The following is an 18,647-nucleotide window of genomic DNA, read 5'->3' on the forward strand; positions in this document are numbered from 1 at the left end:
TTCCTCCAAAACGTCCTGGCTGGTTAGGAGGGTGTAGAAACGTATAAGTCTCAGAGCCTCCTGACTAATGGAATGGGGCCTATTTTGTGTCTTCTTTTGCATAGTTCACTAACGCTTTTAGCTAGGAGTCTGAAAACCTCAATAAAACACTGCAAAAACCGATTTTAAGGTTCTTTTACTTGTTTGTAAGTATCTTAACGGCCTTGGCCCTTCTTGTCTTTCAGACCTGCTTTTACCATATCGGCCCTCGCAGACCCTGAGATCCTCCGGTACCGGTCTTTTATCTGTTCCCAAAGTTAGAACCAAAACCTTTGGTGAAGCTTCATTTCATTTTTATGGCCCACGCCTGTGGAACAGCCTGCCGGAGGAATTCAGGGCCGTAGAGACTGTCGATGCTTTTAAAGGTCGGCTCAAGACTCACCTTTTTAAATTAGCTTTTAACTGAATCTCCTTTTACTTGTTTAGCACTACTTATTAATGTTTTCCTCTATGTCATTTTATTCCTCTTAAGTTCCTCTTAAAGCTTTTATTAATTACTTATTCATTTTATTACTTATTTACTCATTTATTTTTTAATGTTGCTTCTACTGTCAGTGTACTTATGGGCACTGTTAGTGCCCATAAGTACAACGTGCTTTTACAAACTAACAGTAACAAACAGTACCCTGCGTGACAAAAACGCATAATTTAGCCTCTATAACAAAGAATAATATATAAATAATAATGTCATAATCCGTGTATATATCACGACCACGGATCCCCTTGACTTTGCATAGTACAATATCCGTGGTGCCCACACGGAATTATACCACTTTCTGTGTTGGTGCCACGGAAAATAGTGGTGAGAGGTCGTGGGCATTTCACGGATTTTTGTGAGATCAGGTTGTTTCGAACGTATTAAATACAGACGCAATCACAATCCCCGCAATAACTTTCAGGCTTGGTAAATCTCATTGCGTGTGGTAAATGAACCTATTTGCATTTTCCCCTCCCAGTATTTAGCCCTTTCTGGCGGGTACGCCCCATATTGATTATTCATCAGGGCAAAAGTACTTAATGAACAGCGTGTGCTATTTTGCTCATTTGAGAGGCGCAGTCCTCTTTGCACGCTGTTAGTAGATCAGCTTGCACATTGGTTTGCGGGTGATGTCAAGTTTGCACACGTTTTTACGCACGCAAACCTTTAGTAAATCAGGCCCATAATATCTTAAGTTACATGTGCAAAAAGGAGTAGCAAGAAGTGTAAACTTATTTAATCTTACCCCCATTCACTAATTATTAACTAGGATTTATAATAACTAACTATCCTATAATTATATATTTGTACACACATGTCCATATAAATATTTATATAAATATACTTATTTACACCATACTATCTTTATATTAACTCCATCTGCTCTATATCTGTATATATCTACATGCATTGTTTTTGCCTTATCTTGTGATAAGGGAAAGTCATATACTGAATTCAATTCAATTCAATTAAATTTTATTTATATAGCCTCTAATACAACAGAGTTGTCTCTAGACGCTTTACAGAGACCCATACCCAGAACATGACCCCCGAGCAGTTATTACATAAACAATGGCAGGTAAAAACTCCCCTAGTGGGAGAAAAACCTTAAGCCAAACAGTGGCAAGGAAAAACTCCCCTTTAGGAGGGAAGAAACCTTGAGCAGGACCAGGCTCATCAGGGGGGACCCTCCTGCCGAGGGCCAGACTGGTGGGTCAGGGACGGCAACAGCACAGCAGGCAGGTGGAAGCAGCAACGGGATGACCAGGGGTGGGGACAGCAGGCCAGCACGCAGCTCCCGAAGCTCCGGCCCAATCATCAGGTCCCAGGTTGGGGTGCAGGGTCAGGAAAAGACTTGTGCTCCGTAATGCAAGCTACAAGCCACCCACGACCACCTGCAGGACAAAAGAGAGAAAAGGGAGGAGAAGGGGGGGCCAGCAACGGGATGACCAGGGGTGGGGTTTTTGAATCAAAAAAGTGACATCAATATATGAGTAGATATTAAATGGTGATTGTACCCCCGCTGTGATTAAAAACTAAATTCATTTGTCACATGCATATCAATGGAAAGCAGATGAATACTACAAATAATCCATTGATCCAGCAGACCCATCTAAAGATGGACACAGCTACACTTCAGGAGACGGTTTTGAGAGAATATCTTCTCTTTTCTGAACAGATATGCTCGCCGCCTGCACAAGACGGTGCGGCGCCTGGTCCCGGACTCAGACGTCCGCTTCCTGCTGTCTGAGAGTGGGAGTGGGAAAGGAGCTGCCATGGTGACGGCAGTGGCGTACCGTCTCACAGAACAAGCACGCCAGATCCAGCAGACTCTAGCAGAGTTCAGGTTGACCAAAGCTCAGCTGCTGGAGGTGAAGAAGCGCATGAGAGTGGAGATCGAGAGAGGCCTGAACGAGAGCAGCCACGAGGACGCTTCGGTCAAAATGCTGCCCACCTTCGTCCGCACCACGCCCGACGGATCAGGTGACCAAGCAGCCGCTCAGAGACTGGTGGGGGGAATTAATGCAATACTCATTATCTTACCTGAAACAGGCATCTGTCAGAGAAAATTCATTTACAGTTTGTGAGAACTGAACTTTAAGGAAACACAATTTCATTTTTAAACTATTCCTTTACATGTTAATCAACAGCCTTCTGTTCTGGCCTCTGGCTTAAGCGGATGACACCAGCCACGACTCTCTATATCAAACCATTCAAAAGTTAGAGCAGAAAATAGGGATTATAAAATATCGACCAGTCAGAAGAAGGGGCAGGGCTAATTCAGGCCAATGAAGGTCAAGGACTCAAAACCGAGTCCGATGACACCACCCACGACTCTTTATGTCAAACCATTCAAAAGTTATGGCAGAGTGTAGGAAATATTAAATATGGACCAACCAGATGAAGGGGGGACGCGCTTTTTGGCGTCTATCGTCGCCAAGGTAACGCTTTTGACTGAGAAAAGTAATGCGCGTCGTCGCAGGATGGAGACGCACATTTTGATGTATAACACACCTGGGTGCACGTTACGGTTCAGGCCGTATTAACTGCCGAAGGAATGGCATAAATTTTGCCAAAATGACACGATTAATTCAAAATTGCCGACTTCCTGTTTGGTTTCGGCCATGGCGCCAAGAGACTTTTCTTTAAGTTGCGACATGATACAGGTGTGTACCGATTTTGGTGCATGTACGTCAAACCGTATTGTGGAGCTTGAGGCACGAAGTTTTCTAGGGGGCGCTGTTGAGCCATTAGGCCACGCCCATTAATGCAAACCATTAAATATCACATTTTTCGCCAGGCCTGGCTTGCGTGCAAAATTTGGTGCCCTTGGGGCACATTTAGGGGGGAAAAAGGCCCTCCTTTCATCGGAAAAAAAAAAGAAAGAATTCCTACAGATACAATATAGCCTACGCACTGTCAGTGCTCGGGCCCTAATTACTCTGTCACTTCTCTAAACTTAGAATAATACATTTGGCAGCTGACATACCATTTTGCTGGGTCTGAGACTGACAGGGAGGTTTTTTTCTTTTCCCCAAACAGAAAATGGAGATTTCCTTGCTCTGGACCTTGGTGGGACAAACTTCCGTGTGCTGCTGGTGAAGATCCGCAGTGGGAAGAAGCGATCAGTGGAGATGCACAACAAGATATATGCCATCCCCATAGAGGTTATGCAGGGCACAGGAGAAGAGGTACGGACCACCGTTGAGTCCTAATTGCTCCAATGATACTTAACAGAAAAGCTGTTTAGACGGATGTCTGTTCTTCCCAGCTTTTTGACCACATCGTTCACTGCATCTCTGATTTTCTGGACTACATGGGAATGAAAAGTGCTCGACTGCCGCTGGGCTTCACCTTCTCCTTCCCCTGCCATCAGACCAGCCTGGACGCAGTACGTCTCACACTCGCTATCTCCCAAATATTATCACATTCTGAGAAAAAGGAAAGAGGGCAATGCAGGTGAAATAATGCCAGACAGGTACAGGACACAGGGCAGGACAAAGGGAAGCAGGAGGTTTAACAAATGTCAGGTTTTGTCTCCCACCAGTTACCGTAGCAACTGAACAGCAGCGGGAACTTCGGGTCTTACTAATAATGACCAGAATGCATACAAGAGAATGTAACCATGTTTTACAGTTTTCATTGTATCATGTTGAATTAAGTTAAGAGAAACAGCTGCTGATAAAAAATATAAAGTTAAAAAAAAGAAAATTCAATGATTCATGAAAAGATTTTTCAGTTATATGGCATCATGGCTAATGTTGATTATTTTAATTGTTTTTAAAGCAAGCTCAGCCCTTAATTGAATTGTGTTCTATTTGTTATTCAACCATTAGGAGGCTAACTAAGTGCTGTAAAATCCAGACAAGTACTTTTCTGAGAGAGTTGTGTTCTCTTCAGGGTATCCTAGTAAACTGGACAAAAGGCTTCAAGGCAACAGACTGTGAAGGTGAAGATGTGGTGGAGCTCCTGCGGGACGCCATCAAGAGGAAAGAGGTAATTGCAGACAATCAACCTACCCATCTCAGTCATGGTATTAGCTACGCTGCCTTTACTAGACCCGCAGACAGAGGACGCCAACACTCGACACACGTTGAGGGATTCTCTCAGCTTCACTCCACACTGCAAAAACTCAAAATCTTAACAAGAATATTTGTCTTATTTCTAGTTAAAATGTCTCATTTTTAGTCAAATAAATCTCATTACACTTAAAACAAGACTCGTCACTGGAAAAAACATCAATTTTCACCTGTTTCAAATAGATTTTCATTTAAAATAAGTAGAAAAATCTGCCAGTGGAACAATATTGTTTTGCTTGTAATGAGAAGATAAATCTTGTCCCACTGGTAGATTTTTCTACTTATTTCAAGTGAAAATTTACTTGAAACAGGTGATAATTGTCAAATAACAAGTTATTTTTCTGTCAATGTCTCTTGTTTTAAGTGTAATGAGATTTTTTGACTAAAAATGAGACATTTTAACTAAAAATAAGACAAATATTTCTGGCAAGATTTTGAGTTTTTGCAGTGCACTCCTGTATTCTGTGGCGTTTGCCTTATCAGAAATCTGTCCTAGAGCTTTAAACTTCCATGGAAACATCATTTGGGACAAAAATTACACTCAATGTCCCTGAAGTATGTACTAATCCATGAGGGAACATAGAGGACGTAGCCTGGGAGTCCACATCGGAAAACAAGAATCACACTGTTACACAACAAACTCATTAGTCTTCTTCAAATATTGACATTTTCCTAATTTATTTATAGCAGAATCACCTTTAGAGTGAAGGTTGTACCATCAATCTACTGAAACCATTTCACAACTTTACTCTTTAATATGGGCATATCTGACTACATACTGTATGTTTTCTACTTTATAGAACTAGTTCAATATATCATTTTGTTAAAAGAGAAAAAGCTGTTACAAGTGTAAACATTTCTATTTGAAGGAGTGTTTAAACTGTGTCTTAGATCATCTTGTACGGTGAGCTATATAGACACACAGGTCAAATACATCACATGACCGCTACATGCTAATCCTGGCACCACTTGGACTGAAGGGGAATTTTGCAGTGTCAGCATAAAGACATATATCCCCCCACCCCCACCGTGCAGAGCTGCAGCAGAGCAGCACACACATACAGCACACATATGGCCTATGGCTCTTTTAATTCAATGTATTTCTTTGACAAACATTTCTACTTTTCATGTGTTACCACTTAAAGGTGTCATTTACGGATTTCACTTTTTTAGATGGATGATGCAGTAAGTATTAACTGAGAGTAGATCCTTAACTGACAGGTAAAGCGGTGCGACTGGACTGGAGCGGTGTGTGATTACTGTCTGAAAGCATGGGGTGACGTCTGAAGGCAGCAGAACTCTCTGGAAAAGCTTGCATATGTTATTGTTGGAATGTGAGTGAACTGCATTGCACCTGATGTTGAAGAGAAAGCCTGATATTAATCCCCTGTTCCGCACATTCATTCATTCAACGCTGTTTGATATGGAAATGCAAACTTACCATTGCTTTGGTTTGAAATGAGCAGCTGAACAGAAACACGCCTCAGAGGATTTATCTGTGTTTACAGCAGCCATCTGCTGTGTCTTGTAGAGAGGGAGGAAACTGTGTGTCTAAATCTGCAACGTCTAGACATAAACATGTTCTAGCAGGCGCTACCCTAGTGGTTAGGTTGTCTTTTTATCTTAAGATTTTCTACAGGGCTCTTTGTGTTAGAATAATTCTGTCAAGGTAATCCTGGTGCGTTTTAATATCTCTGTTACGATGACTAACCCTAACAACAGAGCTGTTTCCGTGTGGGAGCAGCTGATTCATCCTTCCTGAGGGTTGAGATGGACGCAGCTCCGTTATTAGGAATGCAGCCTCACGCTCTTCAGCCAGACGTAGCTGCAGGGGGAAATCTCGGCCTTGAACACCTCTCAACCTGAATCTTACACTTTACAAGCGAAAAGAGACGACGTAGCGGCGAGAGAAAAGGAGGAGGGAAAAACAGTGCCTGTTAAGAAAAGCTGGTGTAATGCAGGATGTGTTAGTACTGGGGAGCAGGTTCGTGTCCTGGACATTTAACCGCTGGCTGTGAGTGGACATGGATGATGTTTTCTACGTGTGGAACCTGCTTACGCTGCATGTGATGATCAGCTCTGCTCACGGCGGTACGCCGACATCTCAGCCAGGCCTCGCTCTCTCCGCTATATTACAGCTGTTTGTCACCGGCTTTTTGTCTTATACTTATCTACTTTTTCTCAAAAATTAGGCTGCACCATTATAGTTTAATTCAGGGATGAACAAAGGATTACTTGATCAAACATTCTAATTACCCAACATTAACTTCAATTAAACACTCAATATTAAACAGCCAATCTAGTCTATTATTTAACTGACTAAACTCTAACAGAACGCTGAACGTTTGTCTGTGAAAGTAAGAGTATTTCCACACACACAATGTGAAGAGAAGTCAATGTAGCAGGACTAAACATGAAATGTTCTCCAGTCTGTTGAAGCAAATATTTAACTATTTATCCACAATAACCATGACGACGGAGGAGGAAACAGGGCGAGGCTTTTATTCCATTTAGCACTGTACCAGTTCAATTCAATTTCAATTCAATTTTATTTATATAGTGTCTAATACAACAAAAGTTGTCTCTAGATGCTTTCCAGAGACCAGAACATAAAACCCTGAGCAATTATTACATAAACAGTGGCAGGTAAAAACTCCCCTAGTGGGAGACAAACCTTAAGCCAAACAGTGGCAAGAAAAACTCCCCTTTAGGAGGGAAGAAACCTGGACCAGGACCTGGATCATAAGGGGGTAGAAACCTGGACCAGGACCAGGATCATAAGGGGGGACCCTCCTGCCGAGGGCCAGACTGGGGGTCAGGGACTTCAACAGCACAGCAGGCAGGTGGAAGCAGCAACGGGATGACCAGGGGTGGGGACCGCAGGCCAGCATGCAGCTCCCGAAGCTCTGGCCCAATCATCAAGTCCCAGGTTGGGGTGCAGGGTCAGGGAAAGGTTGAGAAGGGGCAGGGCCAGGGAGAGGAGTCTTGACAGACAAATCTCTCCCCCGCCTGCCCGGGCCGTTACCCTGTCCCTCTCACTCCCACGCTGCAGGATCCGGTGTTTTGCATTCAGAGATGCTCTTTGCCACCGGCAGAGGATGCTGCACCATGTACAAAAGAGATGTTACTGGTACTCATACCAGTAACATGATAAGTTGTGTTGTTCTAGTCAGGGAACCGGTACAGTTTACAGAAGGGAAGGATCATGGGGATGCACTGAAACTGCATCTCAAACTTGCAGTAAAGGAATTGAAAACCACCTCTGAAACTAAATGCAAAAAGACTTCTTTATCAATTTAACCTCGCTCCAACAACAACAACAAAATAAGTGAGCAGAACTGGAAAATGCAGCAGTTCATCTATGAACATAGCTCGGTTACACAATGTTAAAGGATAAAAACAACCTAATCATATCAATTATGTTCTCCCTATTATAACAGTTTACATGCTGGAAATTAAATATAATCAGTATGTGAAGTCAAGTTAGTAAAGTGTATTTAAATTGGATCCTTCATCTCAGTCCTTTTAGTGACATATACGCAGCTTCACTTCGCTTTGTAACCACTTCTCTTTGTGCTGCTTGTAGGAGTTTGAGCTGGATGTGGTTGCCATAGTGAACGACACGGTGGGAACAATGATGACTTGTGCATATGAGGAGCCCAGCTGTGAGGTGGGACTTATCGCAGGTAGGTTTTAAAACTGGAACACAGTCTCGTACTTTAAACTGAAAGAAAAGGATTGGGTGAATAATTGTATCCATCTACCACGGCTGTTTGTCCTTCCAGGGACAGGGAGTAACGCCTGCTACATGGAGGAGATGAAGAACATCGAGATTGTGAATGGGAAAGAGGGTCGTATGTGTGTTAATATGGAGTGGGGAGCGTTTGGAGACAACGGCTGCCTGGACGACATCAGGACGAAATATGACCAGGCAGTGGACGAGAACTCACTCAATGAAGGGAAACAAAGGTGATGAGACGCGTCAGCATCTACTGATAACTGAGGGAACCACAGTTCCTCGTGCCCCGGCATCGTACTGGTAACTAAGAGAGATCTCTTGTGCACCTCAGATATGAGAAGATGTGCAGTGGGATGTACCTGGGGGAAATTGTCCGGCAGATTTTGATCGATCTGACCAGGCGTGGCTTCCTGTTCCGAGGACAGATCTCGGAGACGCTGAAGACCCGAGGAATCTTTGAGACAAAGTTCCTGTCACAAATAGAAAGGTGAGTTAAGTTCTGCTGGTCATTTATGCTTCCAGGTCAGATCTGTTCTTAAACACAGAGTGCAGTAAACAATATTGGTTGGTTATAAATCTATTTAAGGCGGACAATGTTGGGCAAGAAAAGACAGGAAAAACATGATCATTTGCAGTTTTGCATTAATTTTGAACACCACACTGGGAGGGAGTAATTGGTGAAGTAAAAATAGTCAGTTTTCCTTTTTTGAGTTAACATAGCTTTGCAAAGCCAACTGTTGGAGGTGATGCAATATATCATCAATACACCTTATTTCTAGAGCACTTATCACCGAGAAAAATCAAAGTACTTTACAATAAAAGGCTAAGGATAAAGGAAGTATGAAACAAACAGGGATTAAGAACATAAAGAAAAAATTAAAGAGCAAAATAAAACCGAGTTTAAAAAATTGCAGAGTAAAGGTTACTCAGTCAACTAGAAACTTGTCCAAATAAAAGCGTCTTCAGTTGTCTTTTAAAGGAGTCAGACTGTTGGTCAGGCGCGTAGAGAGAGACAGAGCGGTGCAAAGTCGAGGGGCGATGGACTGAAAAGCAGAATCTCCTCTTGTCTTATACCGGGATCATCATCTCTTGTTCTTATTTGAAACAATTACCAAAAACTCTATGTAAACTTTTGTGAAGTGGCCCTTTTATTTTTGCTACACGTTAACAATTAGATACATCAGAGAAGTGCACTTGCGTAACTAACATAGATCACAGGTGTCATGTTTTCTCCTGGTTTCATGTTAGTCCCATGATGCATTGCTGCTCTGATCTGTTCTCATACGTTCACATAAGTCCTGATCACAAATGACCGTTATTCACACAAGCCACTTATACAATCATAAGACACATAAAGTGGGTCATAAAAAGTTGAATAACATATCAATGGAAACACAACACCAAATATCAATTATTTTAGCACCCAAATAATTGTGATTAAGTTGTTTAAACAGTTTTAACCATTTTCCAAAGGGATTTGTTTCTCCTCTCTCTGAGGCCACGTTTCCACATAGCCGGGTATTTACAAAAACGGATATTTCCCCCTCTACGTTTTGAAAAATACCATCATTTCCAGGAACCTGCATAAATATCTGTTAAGCTGCTATGAGCAGCCAAACCTACAGGGGGCAGTGTAACGAGAAGATAAAGTCATGCTAGCCAATCAGAATACTGGAAAAAAACATCAACAAATGACACGAGTAACTTCCAGTTACTTCCAAGATGAACCAGAGTCTTTCATTTGGAGTGACAGAGAAGTGGAGTTACTTTTAAGTGTGACTTTAGAATATAAAACAGGTAAAATACAAGAAAATATTGACGGTGGCCAAACAAATTGTAAACACAGGTCGCACACATGACGCTGCACTGCAAAAACTCAAAATCTTACCAGGAATATTTGTCTTATTTCTAGTTAAAATGTCTCATTTTTAGTCAAAAAATCTCATTACACTTAAAACAAGAGTCATTACCAGATAAATAACTTATTTGACAATTTTCACCTGTTTCAAGTAAATTTTCACTTTTTTCCAGTTCCTGTTCTAGTTTTAAGTGTAATTTTTTTGACAAAAAATTAAACATTTTAACTGGAAATAAGACATTTCTTATTTAATGTCTTATTTAAGACAAATATTCTTGTTAAGATTTTGAGCTATTGCAGTGTGGTGACGTTTCTGTCTCATAATGTGACGTTCTGAAGCCTAAATGTCTCCGTTTACAAGCAAACATGAAGACAGAGTTTTTGAAAATCTCCACTTTTTCTCCAGTTTTCAGAAATTATGGTTTTTGGTGACTTTGACCTTCATTTTCGTGTAAACGAACGGCCAAAACGAATGAAAAACCCACCGTTTTTGCTACGTGTAAACGGGGCCTGAGTCAGCGGTGGTTTACAATGAACAGTGTAAAAAAGTCAAATGCGGGTTTAAGATAATATTTTTTTTTTTTTAATTAGACCTTGTAACTTTCCTTGAGGGAAGAGGGAAGAGGAACCAGGAGGGATTAAGGAGTGATGCTGTGTAGCATGACGGCCCCGCTGTGAGGCTGACGCAGCGCTGGGGGCAGAACCGAGGCCCTGCCATCCCACAGCGTTCTGTTAACGTCATACCTGTCCCACCATGAAGTGTAGGAGGCAGGTTATGGGGGGGGGGGGGGGGGGGGGCAGCTCAACACCAAACCCGTGTAGATTACTGTAGAAAGGACAGGCGACGCACTAGTACAGGGTATCCAGCAGTTACAAGAGGCTCCTGTCTGATCCATGACAGCAGGGACAAGGCCTTCTATTTACCACGTTCAATGGTGTTGCAGACCAGGCTTTTTAGTAATGTGAGTGTAGTGAGTGTAGTGTACCAAACGCAAAACTGCATTCGGGAAGTCATCGTTCTCCTTTATTGCAATGACTCAATGGAACACTCTGCCAACAGACATTATTTCATGTACAAGTCCCCACACCTTCTCACATCTTGCCAAGCGTTGGTTACTGTCAAGACAAGTGTGTGTACATTTATGAAGTGTGTTGTGTGTGTGTGTGTGTTGGGGGGGCAGCCTAGCTTTAAAGGGGACCTATTATGGCATCTAATACCTATTTTAAACATGCCTTGAATGTCTTAAAAACAAGCTTTTGATTGTTTTTGCTAAATAAATTAGAAATGCAGTCTCTGAGCCATGACTTTATCTTCCCATTCTCTAACCTCATTATCTATGGGGGATTCTGAGTGGGCGGGGCTATGATAATGAGGCTCTGTGCTGATTGGCTGCCTGGATGACGCGATACACCGCTACGGAAAAATGCCGGAAGCTCCGGCCGGCGGAGTTAGTTGTGGGCGTGGTTTCACGAATCGGAGACCAACCGATGTAAATCGCATTTTCGTAACGAAAGGGAGCAGAATCTTATTGGCTCGTAGATCCACATCACACTGGACGGCTCATCCGGGCGGCTGTACAGACACTGCAGAATTTTGTTTCTTTCCTCCTTCTCTGAGTTGTCAGGCTGAGGGGAGACCACTTTATAAATGTTAAAGCAAGAAAAAACATGTTTTTCAGAATAGGTCCACTTTAAATGTTAGGTGCCAACATCTGACAGATCCCATGCTCTGTTGAATCTGCTTCCATGTTTCTATCTATCTATCTATTCTATGTATTGTCTATTTTCTTTGTTCTGCTCTTTTACTTCTTTTTTCTATACTAATTTTTATGTACTATTCCATCAACCTGCCCAGGGACTACAGGTGGAAAATAGCAAGCTGCTACAACCTGGCACAATGCATATTCTCTTGTACAAGATGAATGTCTTATTGTGCACTGTCCCTGTTTTAAAATAAATAAATTACAATTACGATTAAACTTATAACTACAAATATATGAAGTTTAGTCATATAGTCTGATTTGAATATGGTTGTAAGTTTGAATGGAAACACAACAGTTCTTTACAAAGAGAATACTGGGACAGTTTGAGGATAGCTCCATGAACACACACCGCGCCGAGCGTTAAGCCTTCTTCAGCCTGTGGAACAGCTGAGAGCTATCCGGTGACTCTCCTGCTGCCGGCTGACCCCTGACTCACTCTCCCCCCGTCTCCTCCCCCCAGCGATCGTCTGGCGCTGCTGCAGGTCAGGGCCATCCTGCAGCAGCTGGGGCTGGACAGCACCTGTGATGACAGTATCATTGTCAAGGAGGTGTGTGGCACGGTGTCCCGCCGCGCCGCTCAGATCTGCGGAGCCGGCATGGCTGCCGTGGTGGACAAGATCCGTGAGAACAGAGGACTGGACCACCTGGACGTCACGGTGGGCGTGGACGGCACGCTCTACAAGCTGCACCCACAGTAAGAGCCGGGACACCGACACACTCGCATGCATGTTTGAGGGGAGAGATTCATTCTGCTCAAAATGAGACATCATCTACATAAACACGTGGTCCGTCTTGTTCTCTTGAATGTCCATCATAAGATTACAAAATTCACTGGCCCCTAATAAGAAAATGAATATGAGGAGTGATATGTTTTAAAATACCAAATTTGCCCTTTGTCTTTGGGGAAAGTTATTTTTTTCAAACCCTTGCACTTTATTTGGACTCTGGATTTGTGAAATATACTTTAAAGGTGAATCAATTATTTCCATTGTTTAAGGGGCAACTAAATGAATAGAGGGAATGTTCATGACGACACAGATTTGACATCACAGCGGGTTAAACCACTGAGTGGCAGAAAGACTGAGTGTCAGAAAGACTGAGTGTCAGAAAGACTGAGTGTTAGAAAGACTGAGTGGCAGAAAGACTGAGTGTCAGAAAGACTGAGTGTCAGAAAGACTGAGTGTCAGAAAGACTGAGTGTCAGAAAGACTGAGTGTCAGAAAGACTGAGTGTTAGAAAGACTGAGTGGCAGAAAGACTGAGTGTCAGAAAGACTGAGTGTCAGAAAGACTGAGTGTCAGAAAGACTGAGTGTCAGAAAGACTGAGTGTTAGAAAGACTGAGTGGCAGAAAGACTGAGTGTCAGAAAGACTGAGTGTCAGAAAGACTAAGTGGCAGAAAGACTGAGTGTCAGCGTAAACTTTCAGTTTGAGCAACTGGAAAACATCTAAAATGGGAAAGAGCTGTTGTGCGATCGACTGTACTCATAGATTTAGCAAGAAATCTGAGTTATCGTTTTACAGACTGATGAAAAATAAGCTTAAGAGAGACAAATGGATCGCTGCAATTCACAGAAACAACTGGATTCCAGACACCGAAACGTGGATTTGAGGTTCCCATTTCGTATCAGTGTAAGATCCTTGTGTTTATTTGTCTGGTGCACCATAAGAAAACCAGTGAAATAGAATCAAAGTTAATACAAGCTTTTATTATATCATGCACAATGTTTTCCGGCCGGAGGAACAATTCTCTCAAACCGCAGAGGTAGGACAGAAATGCAACCTGTGGTCATCGGTCCCGCCCTATTTATACTAAAAAGGGAGGTATTCTTTACATTATACCTTATCTGTGAAAACATTTGTGGTTAAAGAAACCTAAACATGTCACATTTTCAGCCACATATATCCTGCCGATGGTCTCTTACTTGAGATGCTAACTCAGCAAATACCTAAGATCACTAAAACGTTGAGAAAAACAGGATGGAACCTATCAGTTTTAAATCATCTGTTTCTCTTCATTGTCTTCACCTAAAGAAGAACTCAGCAAATCAGCCTAGTCCTACAAACCAGGATGTGTTCCTGCATTGAGCTGTGTGCCGTTGCCGTCCCTGACCCACCAGTCTGGCCCTCAGCAGGAGGGTCCCCCCTTGATGAGCCTGGTCCTGCTCAAGGTTTCTTCCCTCCTAAAGGGGAGTTTTTCCTTGCCACTGTTTGGCTTAAGGTTTTTCTCCCACTAGGGGAGTTTTTACCTGCCATTGTTTATGTAATAACTGCTCGGGGGTCATGTTCTGGGAATGGGTCTCTGGAAAGCGTCTAGAGACAACTCTGTTGTATAGACGCTATATAAATAAAATTGAACTGAAAATTGAATTGAATTGAGAGTAACTACCAGTGTAGAATCTTATAGAAAAAGACTTCAAACCTTTAAACAATTTCATGAAATCCTGACATCAGGTAATGTTGGATTTTTGGGTAGTTAACGTTAAACGTTAACGTTTGAGGGGAGTGGTAGCCTAGTGGTTACAGAGGAGGGCTGGAGTCTGGAGGGTTCAAGCCCCTGAAAACCTGCATCCACTTTGGGCTGAGCAAGGCCCTTAACCCTTACTGCTCCCCGGGCGCCGTGCCATTGCATGGCAGACCACTGCTACTAGTTCAACTAGAAAATGGGTTAAATGCAGAGAAAGAATCTCCCCATTGTGGGATTACTACGGGAAAATTTCTTCTTCTTCTAAACGGTCAAATCGCAAAGTTCGGTGTCCTCATCACTTTAATTTCACCAACAAATCCTGCCTTGAAGTCGGACCAAGCGTCAAGATTTTTGTATGCCTTCAAGCTTTGCTTTGTGTATTTCCCCGGCGTGGAAATTAAGTACATATAAATATCAGGAAACTGGATTCGTGGCCAAATATTAATGTCCATGGACCACTGGTTCTTGGTAACTGTACCAAATATTAATGTCCATGGACCACTGGTTCTTGGTAACTGTACCAAATATTAATGTCCATGGACCACTGGTTCTTGGTAACTGTACCAAATATTAATGTCCATGGACCACTGGTTCTTGGTAACTGTACCAAATATTAATGTCCATGGACCACTGGTTCTTGGTAACTGTACCAAATATTAATGTCCATGGACCACTGGTTCTCGGGGTAACTGTACCAAATATTAATGTCCATGGACCACTGGTTCTTGGTAACTGTACCAAATATTAATGTCCATGGACCACTGGTTCTTGGTAACTGTACCAAATATTAATGTCCATGGACCACTGGTTCTTGGTAACTGTACCAAATATTAATGTCCATGGACCACTGGTTCTCGGGGTAACTGTACCAAATATTAATGTGCATGGACCACTGGTTCTTGGTAACTGTACCAAATATTAATGTCCATGGACCACTGGTTCTTGGTAACTGTACCAAATATTAATGTCCATGGACCACTGGTTCTTGGTAACTGTACCAAATATTAATGTCTATGGACCACTGGTTCTTGGTAACTGTACCAAATATTAATGTCCATGGACCACTGGTTCTTGGTAACTGTACCAAATATTAATGTCCATGGACCACTAGTTCTTGGTAACTGTACCAAATATTAATGTCCATGGACCACTGGTTCTCGGTAACTGTACCAAATATTAATGTCCATGGACCACTGGTTCTTGGTAACTGTACCAAATATTAATGTCCATGGACCACTGGTTCTTGGTAACTGTACCAAATATTAATGTCCATGGACCACTGGTTCTTGGTAACTGTACCAAATATTAATGTCCATGGACCACTGGTTCTTGGTAACTGTACCAAATATTAATGTCCATGGACCACTGGTTCTTGGTAACTGTACCAAATATTAATGTCCATGGACCACTGGTTCTTGGGGTAACTGTACCAAATATTAATGTCCATGGACCACTGGTTCTTGGGGTAACTGTACCAAATATTAATGTCCATGGACCACTGGTTCTTGGTAACTGTACCAAATATTAATGTCCATGGACCACTGGTTCTTGGTAACTGTACCAAATATTAATGTCCATGGACCACTGGTTCTTGGGGTAACTGTACCAAATATTAATGTCCATGGACCACTGGTTCTTGGGGTAACTGTACCAAATATTAATGTCCATGGACCACTGGTTCTTGGGGTAACTGTACCAAATATTAATGTCCATGGACCACTGGTTCTTAGGGTAACTTTACAGGTCACTGTCAAGTCCAACTGCCTTTAATCTAAGACCATAATCAGCTGTTATCCCGTCTTCTCCACTAGTTGCAGCAGTTTTTGCCACTCAGTGCAAGTAAGGGGGCTGGTCCAGTGGGGAAGTGACGTCAATGCAGACCCTCTATACGTTGTTAGAACCGTTATCTGGAAAATGACTCTAATTGAAAACCACAGGAGCTATTGATATTTCCCTTTTTTTTTCTCTATCCTGCTGATTGTCCAGGTGGTCAAGCATGAATATCTGTTGCTTACACTGAAAACCATCTTTCATTTTCTTTGTAACCCCAAATGTATTATTACTCCCCCCCTGTAGCTTCTCTCGGATCTTTCAGCTGACGGTGAAAGAACTTGCCCCCAAATGTGAGGTGAACTTCCTGCTGTCTGAGGACGGCAGCGGGAAGGGGGCGGCCCTCATCACTGCCGTGGGCTGCCGCCAGAGGGAGTTGGACGCCCAGCAGTGAGGAGCTGCGTCCCGTCTGCCCACCAGAACTACCTGCTGCTCCACCGTGACCTCCACCCGCTGCACAGCCCCATGCACAGCCCCATGCACAGCCCCATGCACAGCCCCATGCATCTCCCCTTGGCAGCCGTGACTCCACTTCTGCCCCGCCTGGTCCCCCTTCAGCCAGAGAGATAAGCTGCCTGGACAGAGTTACACATACTGAAGATGAAAATATTTATTTATACTGCCACAGTGTTTATTATTTCCATGTTTGTACATTTTGCTCAAAGCTTGTCAACTATCTGATCAAATCTAAACTCCTTAGGTGTGCAATATTTGTGTATTGCTAATTTTATTTTTATATGGAGGTAAATATATAACTGTATTTATAATCCCAGAGATCATTAGGATTTTGCACCATAGACACCAGTAAATGTCTGCACTTTTTATACCAGAGTAAGTACAGAAGCATTTCCATGTAATTTCCAAATGAAGGATGTCCTCCTCAGCAAACGTTCTTCCAGGCTCAGAGAGCGTCTGGGAAAGGGCTCGCTGCAGAGGGCCGAACGCAAGAGTCACGGCTGTTAAAGTCCAAGTCATTTTATAAGCAACATGCTCACACGATGTGCTAGGCTACTAACCCTGTTTGTGCAACTGTCTGTGTCCGTCACATATTCAAATATTCCTGCGACACCATACCATTTATTCCTGGAGTGGACAAGGTAGCAAAAGGGAAGTGTTTTAGTATCTTATTGGTATTTGTGAATTATTATAGTTTCGGTGTTGTGATGAATCCCACTTCTATTCATTGTGTGTGCAAAAGAATAAATGTTTATTGGGCCCCAAGAAAAGGATGGATACTACACGCGCTTCCGTATCCGTGGCTGAGTGTCGGTGTGTCCTGCTGTGACGACCCGTGGCTTTCAATGTCCAGAGCTCTGTGGAGAGTGCATGCCTTATGTCAAGACAAACGAGAGCGCTGAAGAATTTTCTTTTCCTTTGTTTTTTTTAAAAATACATCTATATAGATTTGTGACCAACACAGTAAAAAAATAAATAAATAAATAAAAATACGTGAATTCATTAAACTATATTTTGTTGTGGAGAAAATCCTGTCTTTCTTTCTTAAACAATCCAGCCACAGATAGTTATAAGCATGTCTATCTTATATAACAAGGGGAAAAAACAGACCAGGAACTCAATAAGCTGATGATTGGCTGATAAAATGTGAAGCAATTAAGTTCTCATAGGACTTTAGTTGATGTATAGCTGTTTGCTGTAGTTATTCATTACAACCAATACAGAAAAACATAATGACTTTAAAGGTAAATGGGAACTTTTTTCACAACTTGACAGTTTACTGAGGTTTTCATGAGAGTCCTGCATATTGTTTTGAAATTCTAGAGTACAAGAGCAATCTTCTGATAAAATGTGTTTGTAAATCTGGATAATTTTACTCTAATCATTAGATTACAAATCTAATGATTAGTGTAGAAACCAAAATATTCGCTTTCAAGAATAAGAGGATCTTTTTTCCTACATAATATCTCCATGAGGATAAAAGAGTTAAAGCAATAGTATTTAATAGTTCTATGTATGATTTACTGAGTTTCTAATGGCATTTTAAAATCATTCCCTCAGATAAACAAAAATAGATAATTTTCATTGAGATCATAAAACTCAAATGTTCAGATAATTTTTGTTTGTTGGCAAATTAAGAATGAAATGCTGGGAAAAAAAATTATTTGTTACCAATCTAAAATTTAACTCAACAGAAAACTAATGTCAGAAATGTAAAGGCTTTTCCCCAAACACTTGAACAAGAAGTGTGTAAATTAAAAAAATAAACCTGAAAAATAACCCCTGGCACTGGCATGGCAGCACTGATCCAGCTGGAACCCCCCGGACCTTGTGCTGTTCATTCACATGTAAGTTCCTCTGGATAAAGGCGTCTGCTAAATGACAGTAGTAGTAGTAGTAGTAGTGATGTGTTGTGCTGGATTTTGGAACAGGAATTACATTT

General features: G+C 42.0%; 1 protein-coding gene across 1 annotated transcript in view; it reads left to right on the forward strand.

The window, feature by feature from the left end:
- The window catches only part of LOC133448757 (hexokinase-1), a 32,521-nt gene extending 14,792 nt beyond the window's left edge, over nucleotides 1-17,729 (forward strand). Inside the window, exons 10-18 of the mRNA XM_061727607.1 lie at nucleotides 2,196-2,500; nucleotides 3,560-3,708; nucleotides 3,789-3,908; nucleotides 4,418-4,513; nucleotides 8,183-8,282; nucleotides 8,382-8,565; nucleotides 8,667-8,822; nucleotides 12,417-12,650; nucleotides 16,496-17,729. Of these exons, the coding sequence (XP_061583591.1) occupies nucleotides 2,196-2,500; nucleotides 3,560-3,708; nucleotides 3,789-3,908; nucleotides 4,418-4,513; nucleotides 8,183-8,282; nucleotides 8,382-8,565; nucleotides 8,667-8,822; nucleotides 12,417-12,650; nucleotides 16,496-16,643 (1,492 nt within the window). The 3' untranslated portion in view covers nucleotides 16,644-17,729. The remainder of the gene's footprint in view (nucleotides 1-2,195; nucleotides 2,501-3,559; nucleotides 3,709-3,788; nucleotides 3,909-4,417; nucleotides 4,514-8,182; nucleotides 8,283-8,381; nucleotides 8,566-8,666; nucleotides 8,823-12,416; nucleotides 12,651-16,495) is intronic.
- Nucleotides 17,730-18,647: the final 918 nt, after the last annotated feature.

This window comes from Cololabis saira, chromosome 1 (assembly GCF_033807715.1).
Source record: "Cololabis saira isolate AMF1-May2022 chromosome 1, fColSai1.1, whole genome shotgun sequence".
Classification (NCBI taxonomy): Eukaryota; Metazoa; Chordata; class Actinopteri; order Beloniformes; family Belonidae; genus Cololabis; species Cololabis saira.